Raw genomic sequence first — 18515 nt, 5'->3', positions numbered from 1 at the left:
TGCCCTGTGCTGCGTGCAGTGTACCTGTGGCTGTCCTGTGCTGCGTGCAGTGTACCTGTGGCTGCCCTGTGCTGCGTGCAGTGCACCTGTGGCTGCCCTGTGCTGCGTGCAGTGTACCTGTGGCTGCCCTGTGCTGCGTGCAGTGTACCTGTGGCTGCCCTGTGCTGCGTGCAGTGCACCTGTGGCTGCCCTGTGCTGCGTGCAGTGTACCTGTGGCTGCCCTGTGCTGCGTGCAGTGCACCTGTGGCTGCCCTGTGCTGCGTGCACTGCACCTGTGGCTGCCCTGTGCTGCGTGCAGTGCGCCGGCCCTGTGCTGCGTGCAGTGTACCTGTGCCTGCCCTGTGCTGCGTGCAGTGTACCTGTGGCTGCCCTGTGCTGCGTGCAGTGCACCTGTGGCTGCCCTGTGCTGCGTGCAGTGCGCCCGCCCTGTGCTGCGTGCAGTGTACCTGGGGCCGCCCTGTTCTGCGTGCAGTGCACCTGTGGCTGCCCTGTGCTGCGTGCAGTGTACCTGTGGCTGCCCTGTGCTGCGTGCAGTGTACCTGTGGCTGCCCTGTGCTGCGTGCAGTGCACCTGTGGCTGCCCTGTGCTGCGTGCAGTGCACCTGGGGCCGCCCTGTGCTGCGTGCAGTGCACCAGTGGCTGCCCTGTGCTGCGTGCAGTGTACCTGTGGCTGCCCTGTGCTGCGTGCAGTGTACCTGTGGCTGCCCTGTGCTGCGTGCAGTGTACCTGTGGCTGCCCTGTGCTGCGTGCAGTGTACCTGTGGCTGCCCTGTGCTGCGTGCAGTGTACCTGTGGCTGCCCTGTGCTGCGTGCAGTGCACCTGTGGCTGCCCTGTGCTGCGTGCAGTGCACCTGTGGCTGCCCTGTGCTGCGTGCAGTGTACCTGTGGCTGCCCTGTGCTGCGCGCAGTGTACCTGTGGCTGCCCTGTGCTGCGCGCAGTGTACCTGTGGCTGCCCTGTGCTGCGTGCAGTGTACCTGTGGCTGCCCTGCGCTGCGTGCAGTGTACCTGTGGCTGCCCTGCGCTGCGTGCAGTGTATCTGTGGCTGCCCTGTGCTGCGTGCAGTGCGCCCGTGTGGCTGCCCTTTGCTGCGTGCAGTGTACCTGTGGCTGCCCTGTGCTGCGTGCAGTGTATCTGTGGCTGCCCTGTGCTGCGTGCAGTGCGCCCGTGTGGCTGCCCTGTGCTGCGTGCAGTGTACCTGTGGCTGCCCTGTGCTGCGTGCAGTGCACCTGTATCTGCCTTGTGCTGCGTGCAGTGTACCTGTGGCTGCCCTGTGCTGCGTGCAGTGCACCTGTGGCTGCCCTGTGCTGCGTGCAGTGTACCTGTGGCTGCCCTGTGCTGCGTGCAGTGTACCTGGGGCCGCCCTGTGCTGCGTGCAGTGCGCCCGTGTGGCTGCCCTGTGCTGCGTGCAGTGTACCTGTGGCTGCCCTGTGCTGCGTGCAGTGTACCTGTGGCTGCCCTGTGCTGCGTGCAGTGTACCTGTGGCTGCCCTGCGCTGCCTGCAGTGTACCTGTGGCTGCCCTGTGCTGCGTGCAGTGTATCTGTGGCTGCCCTGTGCTGCGTGCAGTGCGCCCGTGTGGCTGCCCTGTGCTGCGTGCAGTGTACCTGTGGCTGCCCTGTGCTGCGTGCAGTGCACCTGTATCTGCCTTGTGCTGCGTGCAGTGTACCTGTGGCTGCCCTGTGCTGCGTGCAGTGCACCTGTGGCTGCCCTGTGCTGCGTGCAGTGCACCTGTGGCTGCCCTGTGCTGCGTGCAGTGCACCTGGGGCCGCCCTGTGCTGCGTGCAGTGCACTAGTGGCTGCCCTGTGCTGCGTGCAGTGTACCTGTGGCTGCCCTGTGCTGCGTGCAGTGTACCTGGGGCCGCCCTGTGCTGCGTGCAGTGCGCCCGTGTGGCTGCCCTGTGCTGCGTGCAGTGTACCTGTGGCTGCCCTGTGCTGCGTGCAGTGTACCTGTGGCTGCCCTGTGCTGCGTGCAGTGTACCTGTGGCTGCCCTGTGCTGCGTGCAGTGTACCTGTGGCTGCCCTGTGCTGCGTGCAGTGCACCTGTGGCTGCCCTGTGCTGCGTGCAGTGCACCTGTGGCTGCCCTGTGCTGCGTGCAGTGTACCTGTGGCTGCCCTGTGCTGCGCGCAGTGTACCTGTGGCTGCCCTGCGCTGCGTGCAGTGTACTTGTGGCTGCCCTGTGCTGCGTGCAGTGTACCTGTGGCTGCCCTGTGCTGCGTGCAGTGCGCCCGTGTGGCTGCCCTGTGCTGCGTGCAGTGTACCTGTGGCTGCCCTGTGCTGCGTGCAGTGCACCTGTATCTGCCTTGTGCTGCGTGCAGTGTACCTGTGGCTGCCCTGTGCTGCCTGCAGTGCGCACGTGTGCCTGCCCTGTGCTGCGTGCAGTGTACCTGTGGCTGCCCTGTGCTGCGTGCAGTGTACCTGTGGCTGCCCTGTGCTGCGTGCAGTGTACCTGTGGCTGCCCTGTGCTGCGTGCAGTGTACCTGTGGCTGCCCTGTGCTGCGTGCAGTGTACCTGTGGCTGCCCTGTGCTGCGTGCAGTGTACCTGTGGCTGCCCTGTGCTGCGTGCAGTGCACCTGTGGCTGCCCTCTGCTGCGTGCAGTGTACCTGTGGCTGCCCTGTGCTGCGTGCAGTGTACCTGTGGCTGCCCTGTGCTGCGTGCAGTGTACCTGTGGCTGCCCTGTGCTGCGTGCAGTGTACCTGTGGCTGCCCTGTGCTGCGTGCAGTGTACCTGTGGCTGCCCTGTGCTGCGTGCAGTGCACCAGTGGCTGCCCTGTGCTGCGTGCAGTGTAACTGTGGCTGCCCTGTGCTGCGTGCAGTGCACCTGTGGCTGCCCTGTGCTGCGTGCAGTGCACCTGTATCTGCCCTGTGCTGCGTGCAGTGCACCTGTATCTGCCCTGTGCTGCGTGCAGTGTACCTGTGGCTGCCCTGAGCTGCGTGCAGTGTACCTGTGGCTGCCCTGTGCTGCGTGCAGTGTACCAGTGGCTGCCCTGCGCTGCGTGCAGTGCACCTGTATCTGCCCTGTGCTGCGTGCAGTGTACCTGTGGCTGCCCTGTGCTGCGTGCAGTGTACCTGTGGCTGCCCTGTGCTGCGTGCAGTGCGCCCGCCCTGTGCTGCGTGCAGTGTACCTGTGGCTGCCCTGTGCTGCGTGCAGTGTACCTGTGGCTGCCCTGTGCTGCGTGCAGTGCGCCCGCCCTGTGCTGCGTGCAGTGTACCTGGGGCCGCCCTGTGCTGCGTGCAGTGCGCCCGTGTGCCTGCCCTGTGCTGCGTGCAGTGTACCTGTGGCTGCCCTGTGCTGCGTGCAGTGCACCTGTGGCTGCCCTGTGCTGCGTGCAGTGTACCAGTGGCTGCCCTGTGCTGCGTGCAGTGCGCCCGTGTGGCTGCCCTGTGCTGCGTGCAGTGTACCAGTGGCTGCCCTGTGCAGCGTGCAGTGTACCTGTATCTGCCCTGTGCTGCGTGCAGTGTACCTGTGCCTGCCCTGTGCTGCGTGCAGTGCACCTGTGCCTGCGCTGCGTGTAGTGTACCTGTGGCTGCCCTGTGCTGCGTGCAGTGTACCTGTGGCTGCCCTGTGCTGCGTGCAGTGTACCTGTGGCTGCCCTGTGCTGCGTGCAGTGCACCTGTGGCTGCCCTGTGCTGCGTGCAGTGTACCTGTGCTGCCCTGTGCTGCGTGCAGTGCACCTGTGGCTGCCCTGTGCTGCGTGCAGTGTACCTGTGCTGCCCTGTGCTGCGTGCAGTGTACCTGTGCTGCCCTGTGCTGCGTGCAGTGCACCTGTGGCTGCCCTGTGCTGCGTGCAGTGTACCTGTGCCTGCCCTGTGCTGCGTGCAGTGTACCTGTGCCTGCCCTGTGCTGCGTGCAGTGTACCTGTGGCTGCCCTGTGCTGCGTGCAGTGCACCTGTGGCTGCCCTGTGCTGCGTGCAGTGTACCTGTGGCTGCCCTGTGCTGCGTGCAGTGTACCTGTGCTGCCCTGTGCTGCGTGCAGTGCACCTGTGGCTGCCCTGTGCTGCGTGCAGTGTACCTGTGCTGCGTGCAGTGCACCTGTGCTGCCCTGTGCTGCGTGCAGTGTACCTGTGGCTGCCCTGTGCTGCGTGCAGTGCACCTGTGGCTGCCCTGTGCTGCGTGCAGTGTACCTGTGCTGCCCTGTGCTGCGTGCAGTGTACCTGTGGCTGCCCTGTGCTGCGTGCAGTGTACCTGTGGCTGCCCTGTGCTGCGTGCAGTGAACCAGTGGCGCAAAGCGGTGAAACGCTAATTTCAGAATACACAATCCTACCTATGAGAACGTGCGCGCGAACACACACACACGTTTCGCTGTGTAATAAAGAAGGCCAGCGATTGTCATCCTGTAACCCAGAGGTTCTGTGACAAGTGTCCAGTGGTTTCACAGTCAGATAGAAACGGATATCGGTGAATATGTCACCCTTTCAGATATGAACAATAATATTTTTGTTCCTGCTTTGATTTTTTCCCCAGAATGTTCCAATGGAATTATCTCGCTTGTAACAAAAATATAAAAAAACTATATTGTAATGTTAATTAAGTTCTATATGAGATCGGATGTTACAGCAATTGCATCTTATGGGACGAATCCTGCAGTTTAAAATGGTTCAAAACCAGAACACCCCATAATTAGATTATTACCAGTTTTCTGCGCTCTTGTAATAATAAAAAAAGGCACGTTTATTGCAGCATTAGTAAAGGTTTACTAATGCATCACAATAACAGGATTTACAGCCGTGCTGCTGTATAACCAGTGAAATATTGTCCCACGTAGGACTATACGTTACCATATATAAGGGCCGTTATGGAATATTATACCATGGTGTGGATTAATGTGGAGACTTTGCAAACCCCTATAACAAGCCAAGAAACTCCACGTCAAACGGAATAATACCGATATTTCTACAGAACCTGCTCCATTACACCGAATAAAGCAGCACATGGAACAAACACACAGGACTGGACCTCACGCTGCGGAGCTGGTTACCTGGCAGCGGTACCCACAGTATTTAATAGCTCGCACTGCGGAGCTGGGTTATCTGGCAGCGGTACCCACAATATTTAATAGCTCACACTGCGGAGCTGGTTACCTGGCAGCGGTACCCACAATATTTAATAGCTCGCACTGCGGAGCTGGTTACCTGGCAGCGGTACCCACAATATTTAATAGCTCACACTGCGGAGATGGGTTACCTGGCAGCGGTACCCACAATATTTAATAGCTCACACTGCGGAGCTGGTTACCTGGCAGCGGTACCCACAATATTTAATAGCTCACACTGCGGAGCTGGGTTACCTGGCAGCGGTACCCACAGTATTTAATAGCTCACACTGCGGAGCTGGGTTACCTGGCAGCGGTACCCACAGTATTTAATAGCTCACACTGCGGAGCTGGGTTACCTGGCAGCGGTACCCACATATTTAATAGCTCGCACTGCGGAGCTGGGTTACCTGGCAGCGGTACCCACAGTATTTAATAGCTCACACTGCGGAGCTGGGTTACCTGGCAGCGGTACCCACATATTTAATAGCTCGCGCTGCGGAGCTGGGTTACCTGGCAGCGGTACCCACAATATTTAATAGCTCGCGCTGCGGAGATGGGTTACCTGGCAGCGGTACCCACAGTATTTAATAGCTCGCGCTGCGGAGATGGGTTACCTGGCAGCGGTACCCACAGTATTTAATAGCTCGCACTGCGGAGATGGGTTACCTGGCAGCGGTACCCACAGTATTTAATAGCTCGCACTGCGGAGCTGGTTACCTGGCAGCGGTACCCACAGTATTTAATAGCTCACACTGCGGAGCTGGTTACCTGGCAGCGGTACCCACAATATTTAATAGCTCACACTGCGGAGCTGGGTTACCTGGCAGCGGTACCCACAGTATTTAATAGCTCACACTGCGGAGCTGGGTTACCTGGCAGCGGTACCCACAGTATTTAATAGCTCACACTGCGGAGATGGGTTACCTGGCAGCGGTACCCACAATATTTAATAGCTCGCACTGCGGAGATGGGTTACCTGGCAGCGGTACCCACAATATTTAATAGCTCACGCTGCGGAGCTGGGTTACCTGGCAGCGGTACCCACAGTATTTAATAGCTCACACTGCGGAGATGGGTTACCTGGCAGCGGTACCCACAGTATTTAATAGCTCGCGCTGCGGAGCTGGGTTATCTGGCAGCGGTACCCACAATATTTAATAGCTCGCACTGCGGAGCTGGGTTACCTGGCAGCGGTACCCACAATATTTAATAGCTCGCACTGCGGAGATGGGTTACCTGGCAGCGGTACCCACAGTATTTAATAGCTCACACTGCGGAGATGGGTTACCTGGCAGCGGTACCCACAATATTTAATAGCTCACACTGCGGAGCTGGGTTACCTGGCAGCGGTACCCACAGTATTTAATAGCTCACACTGCGGAGCTGGGTTACCTGGCAGCGGTACCCACAATATTTAATAGCTCGCACTGCGGAGCTGGGTTACCTGGCAGCGGTCGGTACCCACAATATTTAATAGCTCGCGCTGCGGAGCTGGGTTACCTGGCAGCGGTACCCACAATATTTAATAGCTCGCGCTGCGGAGCTGGGTTACCTGGCAGCGGTCGGTACCCACAATATTTAATAGGCTCATTTGTTGGCTCTGGTCATAGAGGTGCTGACCCCGAGGTAATGAACCACCACAGAGTCACATAGCACAGCGGACATTACCCGCCTGTGTACGTGACACGGTCACGCAGCTGGACTTTGGAACACAATGGTGTTTGTGAGATCTTCTATGGAGAATTAGAACCAACACACAAGCAAAATTACAGAGAAATCAGTGGTCCAGACACGGCGCAGAAGCGTGTCGCACACCAAACACAAGCATGTCGGTGGATGTGACAGGGCACACATTTAAGGTTATCTCCCCAGTTGAATACAGCTAAACATTAAGTCCTCATACAAATGGCACAAAAACAAAGGAGGAATATACTGCTCCCTTCCAAATAATTTTGTGATGTGTGAATATGAGTTTCGCCACAAATGCGTAGAGTGGAATTGGGTGCACCTGATGAGCTAAATGAGGTACTTTTCCAAAATGAGAGAGCAAGGTGTGTTATCCCCCTCTCTCTAGCTAGAAGCCCATTAGTGGATGCACTCCGGGACTATTAAAACATAACATTTAATGGGTTTAATTCTAAAAAAAAATCTACACATAAAAAATATATATAACAAATATGTGTGTGGTGTAATAAAAATAGGGTGGGAGAAGGACAGGTGTGGTAAGGTTGACCCCCAGGTGTATTGCCAATTAATAACGCATTACCAAATAGTGTAGTGATTAAACAAATTACCAACAGTAAAAAAATGCAATGGAACCACCAAAGGGGACCTAGCTAATGGTAGGGTAACTGAACCACCATATTCGTTGGAGTTAGCCGTCAAGTGATTCAGCAGGTTTATTCTGCGTTTAGCAATCATAGGTTGGCTTGATGGGTATGCTGTCAGTGATTACACTCCATTACAGCACCAGCAGGCTTCTTCACATCATTGTAGAGGCACCCACTTGGTTCAGTTACCCTTCAGTTCAGTAAAAAAATGCAATGGAACCACCAAAGGGGACCTAGCTAATGGTAGGGTAACTGAACCACCATATTCGTTGGAGTTAGCCGTCAAGTGATTCAGCAGGTTTATTCTGCGTTTAGCAATCATAGGTTGGCTTGATGGGTATGCTGTCAGTGATTACACTCCATTACAGCACCAGCAGGCTTCTTCACATCATTGTAGAGGCACCCACTTGGTTCAGTTACCCTACCATTAGGTAGGTCCCCTTTGGTGGTTCCATTGCATTTTTTTACCGTTAGTAATTTGTTTAATCACTACACTATTTGGTAATGCGTTATTAATTGGAAATACACCTGGGGGTCAACCTTACCACACCTGTCCTTCTCCCACCCTATTTTTATTACACCACACACATATTTGTTATATATTTTTTATGTGTAGACTTTTTTTTTAGTATTAAACCCATTAAATGTTATGTTTTAATAGTCCCGGAGTGCATCCGCTAATGGGCTTCTAGCTAGAGAGAGGGGGATAACACACCTTGCTCTCTCATTTTGGAAAAGTACCTCATACAAATGGGAATCATTTGGTTCCTTCTGGACACTTTTTGTGTGATGTTACCGAGCGTTCAGCGAGTGCACGCACAGCCCGAGCCCACTCTTTCCCCTTCCCCTGACTGACTCCCGATTAAAACGGTGGGCTACGGATAAAGAAAAATCTCCCCATCCCGAGGCCCCAAAGGAATACAATGAGTCCTTCATTTCCAGAGAAACAATCGAAGTGAAACCTTTGCACCTCGCGCAGTTTCACTAGTCGTATTATTACACCGTGGGAATGCACCTTAAGAGCTAAAAAGTTAGTTCACTGTTAGAGAGAGTAAATAAATATCATGTATCCCAGGGAGGATCAACGCCAGTCATCAGCCCCCCCCACCCCCCCCAAAGAGGTCAGGTTTTCAGGATATCCCAGCTTCAGCACAGGTGACTCAATCAGAGGCTCAAGAAGCCGGACCTTTTTTTTGTGAGGGGGGTTGTGAGGGGGGCTTGTTGACGGGAGTTGAGTCCCCCTGATGTATCCAGCACAGATTTCAATGTTACTGACCGGCAGGTCCACACTGACATCGCTCCCGTCCAGAAGAGACACTCTGCAGGTGATGACGGACTTGGCGTCTCCTGCCGCCGGGATGTGAGTAGATGCCTTCTGGCCTTCTCGCAGACGTTCCTTCTCCACGTGGCGGCGCATGGAACGGCGCCCAAGCGTGCGCCGGAAAAAACTCAACATCTTCTTGGCTGCAGAGAGGAGAGTGGGGGGAGGATGGGAGAGAAAACTCGGCAATCAGAAGCGTCCTGGAGAGGTGCAGGGTCCCTGCAGGTCCCGACACTTCTCAGTGGATCTGCATGAGAGTCCTACACAGACGTACAAGGAGCTTTAGGACTTAACAAGGTTCTTCCTCCGGTTCTGAAAACCCGCATACAAAACTACATCTATGAAGAGGTTTCATGTCGGTACATTAAAAAGTTCTCCGCGTTCACAACACCTACGGTGCTTTCATTTTCACAACGTCAACAAATCCAAGGAGCCCAAAAAGAATCCAAACGTAGCCACTTTTAGATTTGTGGAGGTGGAAATCTCTGAATCTCGGTCACTGCCGCGGTTATAACACCGGTGTTTCCCTGCCCCGGTATAGCTCGGGTAACCCCGAGTCAGCCCAAACGCGAGAGCCCTGCCTTGGGCGGCAAAGAGTTGGTATTGTAAGGTAGGCTTCACCGGGTGACTCATAGCAAGACAGGAACGGGTTTCACCGAAAGAATTGCCCTCATAAATTAGTCCCAGTGCTGTGTCTGAACATGAACTATTTCATAACACTTCCAGCACAAGGAATCCTCCCGCGTTTAGCCGGCCCAGCCCACGGAAGCAGACACTGCGCACGCGGATCTGGGGGGCGGCTTTATGGAGGTCCATGGACGATGCATTTCCCATGAACGCTGCATGGCACAATGCAAGTAGCATGGCCTGTGCCAATTATTCCATCGTTTGGAGCAAATATGCAGATCTAAAAACGGGAGCCTCACTACACACAAGGAACGTGCATTAATACCGCCACCAACCTGCGGCTGCCACGGGGAATGTTGGGGAACAGATGACACTGATGCAGTGAGGAGTGTGAAGCACGCAGGACGCAGGGCACATACGAAGCGAAAAAAATGGTGTGCAAAATGTAAATAAAACAGATCAGTTGCATCAACACATGCGCCCTGCACCCAGAACAAGCGGGAGGGGGGAGATTAAGGTGCACGCCGGTGGCATTTTGTTTCAATGAATAAGGAAATGCTGAAGCATGGAGTTATGCAGTAAACAGTGACAGACGCACGGGCAAATACTCTAGTGAAAGGGTAGTGGATGCACAGCACAGACTCCAAGCCGAGGCAGCAGGGCAAAGATAAAAAGAGACACTTAAAGATACTTGGCAGACACAAGAGTGGTATAGAGAGGAAAGAGCACAATGTGTTAAGGTGGGACAAAGGAACAGTGGTCCTGGAGCAACAAAGGGGTTAATGTTTCGTCAACACCTCAAGTGACACTTGTCCAGTTCCTGCAGGAAACTTTCCCAGGGGAACAGGAGTAACAGGAGTAACAGGAGTAACAGGGCATCCTCCCTGATAAGGGGAAACCCCCAGCACAGAGGGGCCTACAATCAAGATAAATGACCGACATAGCCACTGGCTCAGCCATTGGGAGCAGCAATCTCCCCCAGAAGCCTAAAATAGTTGCACTCCTGCAATGTTGGGACCGCACCCCCTGATCGCCGCCGCCTCCTCCTCTATTTTCTCTAAGAGCATATTATTTAGTGTTAAAAATCATGCTTTTCATCTCTAGTTTTTGAGGTTACCACGGTAATCTTAAGAGCAGGGGGGGGGGGCAACTCCAGTCCTCAAGGGCCACCAACAGGCCAGGTTTTAAGGATATCCCTTCAGCACTTGTGGCTCAATCAGTCCCTGCTTCGGCACAGGGACTTATTCAACTGAGCCTCTGAGCCACCTGTGCTGAAGCAGAGTTATCCTGAAAACCTGACCTGTTGGTGGCCCTTGAATTGGCTATCCCTGCATACATACACACATACATACATACATACATACACACACATATACACATACACACACACACATACACACACACATACCCTCACTCGCCCCTCTGCGACTCACTCGCCGCCGCGCCTCACTCACCTCGCCGCAACTCTCACTCACCCCGCCACGTCTCTCACTCACCTCTCTGCGTCTCTCACTCACCTGTCTCTCACTCACCTGTGACTCACTCACCTCCCTGCATCTGTCTCACTCACCTCTTGCACCAACACTCACCTGTCTGTGTCTCACTCATCTGTGTCACACTCACCTCCCTGCGTCTGTCTCGCTCATCTCTTGCGTCTCACTCACCTGTCTGTCTCACTCACCGATCTGTCGCTCACTCGCCTCCCTGCGTGTCTCACTCGCCTCCCTGCGTGTCTCACACTCGCCTCTCTGCGTGTCTCACTCGCCTCTCTGCGTGTCTCACTCGCCTCTCTGCGTGTCTCACTCGCCTCTCTGCGTGTCTCACACTCGCCTCTCTGCGTGTCTCACACTCGCCTCTCTGCGTGTCTCACACTCGCCTCTCTGAGTGTCTCACACTCGCCTCTCTGCGTGTCTCACACTCGCCTCTCTGCGTGTCTCACACTCGCCTCTCTGCGTGTCTCACACTCGCCTCACTGCGTGTCTCACACTCGCCTCACTGCGTCTCACACTCGCCTCACTGCGTCTCACACTCGCCTCACTGTGTGTCTCACACTCGCCTCACTGCGTGTCTCACACTCGCCTCTCTGCGTGTCTCACTCACCTCTCTGCGTGTCTCACTCACCTCTCTGTCTCACACTCAGCTCTCTGTGTCTCTCACTCACCTCTCTGTGTCTCTCACTCACCTCTCTGTGTCTCTCACTCACTTCTCTGTGTCTCTCACTCACCTCTCTGTGTCTCTCACTCACTCACCTCTGTGTCTCACTCACTCACCTCTCTGTGTCTCTCACTCACTCACCTCTCTTTGTCTCTCACTCACTCACCTCTCTGTGTCTCTCACTCCCTCACCTCTCTGTGTCTCACTCACTCACCTCTGTGTCTCTCACCTCTCTGTGTCTCTCACTCACTCACCTCTCTGTCTCACACTCACCTCTCTGTGTCTCACTAACCTCTCTGTGTGTCTCACTCACTCACCTCTGTGTGTCTCACTCACTCACCTCTCTGTGTGTCTCACTCACTCACCTCTGTCTCACACTCACCTCTCTGTGTCTCACTCACCTCTCTGTGTCTCACTCACCTCTCTGTGTCTCACTCACCTCTCTGTGTCTCACTCACCTCTCTGTGTGTCTCACTCACCTCTCTGTCTCACACTCAGCTCTCTGTGTCTCTCACTCACCTCTCTGTGTCTCTCACTCACTTCTCTGTGTCTCTCACTCACCTCTCTGTGTCTCTCACTCACCTCTCTGTGTCTCTCACTCACTCACCTCTCTGTGTCTCTCATTCACCTCTCTGTCTCACTCACCTCTCTGTGTCTCACTCACCTCTCTGTGTCTCACTCACCTCTCTGTGTCTCACTCACTCACCTCTCTGTGTCTCACTCACTCACCTCTCTGTATCACACTCACCTCTCTGTGCCTCTCACTCACCTCTCTCTGTCTCACTCACTCACCTCTCTGTGCCTCTCACTCACCTCTCTGTGTCTCTTTTCCCAGTGAGAGCGCCCAGGAAATGGCGTCTGACACAGCGAGCAGGAGATTTAAAGGGGCAACGCCAAACGGGGGAGAGAGTGAGAGAGGGGGGGGGGAGAGAGTGAGAGAGAGGGGGGGGGGAGAGAGTGAGAGAGAGGGGGGGGAGAGAGTGAGAGAGGGGGGGAGTGAGAGAGGGGGGGGTAGTGAGAGAGGGGGGGGGGAGTGAGAGAGGGGGGGGGGAGTGAGAGAGGGGGGGGGGAGTGAGAGAGGGGGGGGAGTGAGAGAGGGGGGGGAGTGAGAGAGGGGGGGGGGGAGTGAGAGAGGGGGGGGGGAGTGAGAGAGGGGGGGGGGGAGTGAGAGAGGGGGGGGGGGGGAGTGAGAGAGGGGGGGGGAGTGAGAGAGGGGGGGGAGTGAGAGAGGGGGGGAGTGAGAGAGGGGGGGGGGAGTGAGAGAGGGGGGGGAGTGAGAGAGGGGGGGGAGTGAGAGAGGGGGGGGTGAGAGAGGGGGGGGAGAGAGAGGGGGGGGAGTGAGAGAGGGGGGGGGAGTGAGAGGGGGGGGGGAGTGAGAGAGGGGGGGAGTGAGAGAGGGGGGGGGAGTGAGAGAGGGGGGGAGTGAGAGAGGGGGGGGGAGTGAGAGAGGGGGGAGTGAGAGGGGGGGGAGAGTGAGAGAGGGGGGGGAGAGAGTGAGAGAGGGGGGGAGAGAGTGAGAGAAGGGGGGGGAGAGAGTGAGAGAGGGGGAGTGAGAGAGGAGGGGCAGAGAGAGTGAGAGAGGGGGGGGAGAGAGTGAGAGAGGGGGTGGGAGAGAGTGAGAGAGGGGGGGGGGAGAGTGAGAGAGGGGGGAGAGAGTGAGAGGGGGAGAGAGAGTGAGAGAGGGGGGGAGAGAGGGGGGGAGGAGAGAGTGAGAGAGGGGGGGAGAGAGTGAGAGGGGGGGAGAGAGTGAGAGAGGGGGGGAGAGAGTGAGAGAGGGGGGGGAGAGAGTGAGAGAGGGGGGGAGAGAGTGAGAGAGGGGGGGCAGAGAGTGAGAGGGGGGGGAGTTGAGAGAGGGGGGAGTGAGAGAGGGGGGAGTGAGAGAGGGGGGGAGGGTGAGAGAGGGGGGGAGTGAGGGGGGGAGTGAGAGGGGGAGTGAGAGAGGGAGGGGGGAGTGAGAGAGGGGGGGGAGTGAGAGAGGGAGGGAGTGAGAGAGGGTGGGGGAGTGAGAGAGGGGTGGAGAGAGTGAGAGAGGGGGGAGAGAGTGACAGAGGGGGGAGAGAGTGAGAGGGGGGGAGAGAGTGAGATGGGGGGAGAGAGTGAGAGTGGGGGAGTTAGAAGGGGGGTGAGGGGGGGGTAGAGTGAGAGAGGGGGGTAGAGTGAGAGAGGGGGAGAGAGTGAGAGAGGGGGGAGAGAGTGAGAGAGGGGCAGAGAGAGTGAGAGGGGGGGAGAGAGTGAGAGGGGGGGGAGAGAGTGAGAGGGGGGGAGAGAGTGAGAGGGGGGAGAGAGTGAGAAGGGGGAGAGTGAGAGGGGGGGAGAGAGTGAGAGGGTGGAGAGAGTGAGAGGGGGGAGAGGGAGAGGGGGGGAGAGAGTGAGATGGGGGTTAGAGTGAGAAGGGGGGGAGAGAGAGGAGTTGTGATCACGTGTGTGTCTGTTTACATGTTACATGCTGTGACCCACTTATACGTATATGAACAATTACACACCTGAGTGTGTACTGCTATAGAAATGAATGTATACAGAGCAGGAGCGGCTCAGTGAGTAAAGACTCTGACTCTGACAACTAAGACACTGAGTGTGAGTCCGGGAGCCTGGAACAAATCCCGGAGCCCGCTCTGTGTGACCTCGGGCACTCACTTTATCTCCCTGTGCCTCAGGCACCAACAACACAGAGTGTAAGCTCCACGGGGCAGGGACTGTGTCTGTAACAGTCCTACGTGCTGGGTCCCGCGCGCTGCGTCCCACGTTCCACGTGCCGCGCGCTGTGCTGTAATCGTGCCGCGCGCTGTGCTGTAATCGTGCCGCGCGCTGTGCTGTAATCGTGACGCGCGCTGTGCTGTAATCGTGACGCGCGCTGTGCTGTAATCGTGCCGCGCGCTGTGCTGTAATCGTGCCGCGCGCTGTGCTGTAATCGTGCCGCGCGCTGTGCTGTAATCGTGCCGCGCGCTGTGCTCTAATCGTGCCGCGCGCTGTGCTGTAATCGTGCCGCGCGCTGTGCTCTAATCGTGCCGCGCGCTGTGCTCTAATCGTGCCGCGCGCTGTGCTCTAATCGTGACGCGCGCTGTGCTCTAATCGTGACGCACGCTGTGCTGTAATTGTAACGCACGCTGTGCTGTAATCGTGACGCGCGCTGTGCTGTAATCGTGACGCGCGCTGTGCTCTAATCGTGACGCACGCTGTGCTGTAATCGTAACGCACGCTGTGCTGTAATCGTGACGCGCGCTGTGCTGTAATCGTGACGCGCGCTGTGCTGTAATCGTGCCGCGCGCTGTGCTGTAATCGTGCCGCGCGCTGTGCTCTAATCGTGACGCACGCTGTGCTCTAATCGTGACGCGCGCTGTGCTGTAATCGTGCCGCGCGCTGTGCTGTAATCGTGCCGCGCGCTGTGCTGTAATCGTGACGCACGCTGTGCTCTAATCGTGACGCACGCTGTGCTGTAATCGTGACGCGCGCTGTGCTCTAATCGTGACGCACGCTGTGCTCTAATCGTGACGCGCGCTGTGCTGTAATCGTGACGCGCACTGTGCTGTAATCGTGACGCGCGCTGTGCTCTAATCGTGACGCGCGCTGTGCTGTAATCGTGACGCGCGCTGTGCTGTAATCGTGACGCGCGCTGTGCTGTAATCGTGACGCGCGCTGTGCTCTAATCGTGACGCGCACTGTGCTGTAATCGTGACGCGCGCTGTGCTGTAATCGTGACGCGCGCTGTGCTGTAATCGTGACGCGCGCTGTGCTGTAATCGTGACGCGCGCTGTGCTGTAATCGTGACGCGCGCTGTGCTGTAATCGTGACGCGCGCTGTGCTGTAATCGTGACGCGCGCTGTGCTGTAATCGTGACGCGCACTGTGCTGTAATTGTGACGCACGCTGTGCTCTAATCGTGACGCGCGCTGTGCTCTAATCGTGACGCGCGCTGTGCTGTAATCGTGCCGCGCGCTGTGCTGTAATCGTGACGCGCGCTGTGCTCTAATCGTGACGCACGCTGTGCTCTAATCGTGACGCGCGCTGTGCTCTAATCGTGACGCGCGCTGTGCTGTAATCGTGCCGCAAGCTGTGCTCTAATCGTGCCGCGCGCTGTGCTGTAATCGTGACGCGCACTGTGCTGTAATCGTGACGCGCGCTGTGCTCTAATCGTGACGCGCGCTGTGCTGTAATCGTGACGCGCGCTGTGCTGTAATCGTGACGCGCGCTGTGCTCTAATCGTGACGCGCACTGTGCTGTAATCGTGCCGCGCGCTGTGCTGTAATCGTGACGCGCGCTGTGCTCTAATCGTGACGCGCGCTGTGCTGTAATCGTGACGCGCGCTGTGCTGTAATCGTGACGCGCGCTGTGCTCTAATCGTGACGCGCACTGTGCTGTAATCGTGACGCGCGCTGTGCTGTAATCGTGACGCACGCTGTGCTGTAATCGTGACGCGCGCTGTGCTGTAATCGTGACGCGCGCTGTGCTGTAATCGTGACGCGCGCTGTGCTGTAATCGTGACGCGCGCTGTGCTGTAATCGTGACGCGCTGTGCTGTAATCGTGACGCGCGCTGTGCTGTAATCGTGACGCACGCTGTGCTGTAATCGTGACGCGCGCTGTGCTGTAATCGTGACGCGCACTGTGCTGTAATCGTGACGCGCGCTGTGCTCTAATCGTGACGCGCGCTGTGCTGTAATCGTGACGCGCGCTGTGCTGTAATCGTGACGCGCGCTGTGCTGTAATCGTGATGCGCGCTGTGCTGTAATCGTGACGCGCGCTGTGCTGTAATTGTGACGCGCGCTGTGCTCTAATCGTGACGCGCACTGTGCTGTAATCGGGACGCGCGCTGTGCTCTAATCGTGACGCACTGTGCTGTAATCGTGACGCGCGCTGTGCTGTAATCGTGACGCACTGTGCTGTAATCGTGACGCACTGTGCTGTAATCGTGACGCGCGCTGTGCTGTAATCGTGACGCGCGCTGTGCTGTAATCGTGACGCACTGTGCTGTAATCGTGACGCGCGCTGTGCTGTAATCGTGACGCGCGCTGTGCTGTAATCGTGACGCGCGCTGTGCTCTAATCGTGCCGCGCTGTCCCCCATTACCAGAAAAGAATATATTAATATAATATGATTATAGTTGCGTGGCGCATACAGACATAGATGTCATATTCTGCTTTTTCCTCGCATGGCGCTGACATTGTGCCCAGTGCTGTACATGGGAGTGTGACGGAGTCCCTGCCCTGCTGAACTTACAATGTAATATTGGTGCCTGAGGCACAGGGAGATACAGTGACGCCCAGGATCACAAGGCGCCAGCGCCGGCTCGCCCGTTCCAGAGGCGGCGAGTGTCGGCTTCCGGTAATGGGGATCCTGTGCGAGCAAACACGCCCACAATAACAGGATCTGGCGGCAAACAAACACCCACTCGCCCCCTTCTCCGACGGCGGGGGCGGCCAGCGCCCGTCCTCAAGGGCCACCAACAGGCCAGCTTTTCAGGATATCCCTGCTTCAGCACAGGTGGCTCAATCAGTGTCTCAGACTGAGCCACCTATGCTGAAGCAGGGATATCCTGAAAACCTGGCCTGTTGGTGGCCCTTGAGGACTGAGTTTGAGACCCCCGATGTATGCTGACAGTATACATAACACAGTACGCAGCAGAAGCATCCATGCAAGATACTACGTCTCATATTGTATGCTTCCATGTGTGCACAGCGGCATGTGCCTTTAAGAGTGAGCCCCACTGCAATGATTTAAAAGGGCATTGCCTTTTTTTTACGGACCACCCACATCCATTGGGATAGGAGAGGGTGAGAGGCATAGTACTGCTCTAGCCTCAGCTGCCTGCAGCATCCACTGCAAGGAGTCAGGAAGCCGAGCCCAGACCTCTCAACATGTGTGATACTCGGCACCATCCAAAGTTAACATGCTGCAATGTATAGCAGTGCCGAGTATGAAGACACGCTTCCACCTTTGTCAAACACTTCCGCCTATGAGGGATGTGCGCATGTCTCCGGCATCGGTTTGGCGAACGTTTCCATGCGCGCTTCCCATTCAGTTCCGCCTGTTTTATTCTGCGCTCCCCGCAATAAACGCCCGCTGAATATTTCTGAGCGTTGGCGATTTTGCTGCGTTTTCTTTGGCGCCGAATATCCGATATTCACCCTTTTCTCACATCTCTAAAGCAGGGCTGCTCAACTGCAGTCCTCACGCCCTCCCCCCACCTAATAACAGGTCAGGTTTTCAGGATATCCCAGCTTCAGCACAGGTGGCTCAAAAAGTCCCTGCTTCAGCACAGGTGGCTTAATTGGCTTGAGGACTGAAGTTGAGCGCCCCTGCTCTAAAGGACACTCAAGGTAATATTAATCTCATCAACCGTGTATAAAGTGATATCATTGATTTATTTATTTTTAAACACCAGTCACCAAAATTGAACCAAGTAACCTAGGGTTAGCCAACAGCTCCAGTTCTCAAGGGCTAACAACAGGTCAGGTTTTCAGGATATGCCTGCTTCAGCACAGGTGGCTCAATCAGTGGCTCAGGTCCTTCGATGACACCGTATCAGCCAGCCGGCATACCTGACTCCTATGGGACACCAATGTGCGCACACACGGAGGTTCCAATACCGGCGTCTGGGAGAGGCACGTGGCCCATAGTGCGTCTGGGAAAGGCGCGTGGCCCATAGTGCGTCTGGGAGAGGCGCGTGGCCCATAGTGCGTCTGGGAGAGGCGCGTGGCCCATAGTGCGTCTGGGAGAGGCGCGTGGCCCATAGTGCGTCTGGGAGAGGCGCGTGGCCCATAGTGCGTCTGGGAGAGGCGCGTGGCCCATAGTGCGTCTGGGAGAGGCGCGTGGCCCATAGTGCGTCTGGGAGAGGCGCGTGGCCCATAGTGCATCTGGGAGAGGCACGTGGCCCATAGTGCGTCTGGGAGAGGCACGTGGCCCATAGTGCGTCTGGGAGAGGCGCGTGGCCCATAGTGCCGTTACCAGGACCGGCGCAGGACATTTTTTGGGACTTTCACGCCGCGATACCCGAGTGATCCACAGTGGTCCCAGTATAACCCGAATACACGTACTGGGCCTAAGAACTGGGACAATGT

General features: G+C 56.7%; 1 protein-coding gene across 8 annotated transcripts in view; it reads right to left on the bottom strand.

Moving 5' to 3' along the window:
- The window catches only part of EPB41L5 (erythrocyte membrane protein band 4.1 like 5), a 115948-nt gene extending 103595 nt beyond the window's left edge, over positions 1-12353 (bottom strand). For 6 of the 8 annotated variants that reach the window (XM_075609779.1, XM_075609787.1, XM_075609785.1 and 3 more), the window contains exons 1-2: positions 12277-12353; positions 8638-8825 (exon numbers count right to left, since the gene is read on the bottom strand). In XM_075609779.1, coding sequence (XP_075465894.1) covers positions 8638-8817 — 180 coding nt within the window. In that variant the 5' untranslated portion in view covers positions 8818-8825; positions 12277-12353. Of the gene's footprint in view, positions 1-8637; positions 8826-11654; positions 11664-12211; positions 12235-12276 lie in introns of those variants that run through there. The other 2 variants (XM_075609780.1, XM_075609781.1) reach the window with 2 other exon arrangements.
- Between the last annotated feature and the right edge of the window lie 6162 nt (positions 12354-18515).

This window comes from Ascaphus truei, chromosome 7 (assembly GCF_040206685.1).
Source record: "Ascaphus truei isolate aAscTru1 chromosome 7, aAscTru1.hap1, whole genome shotgun sequence".
Classification (NCBI taxonomy): domain Eukaryota; kingdom Metazoa; phylum Chordata; class Amphibia; order Anura; family Ascaphidae; genus Ascaphus; species Ascaphus truei.
The sequence above is the reverse complement of the archived record's forward strand: the minus strand, read 5'-3'. Positions and strand labels throughout refer to the sequence as shown.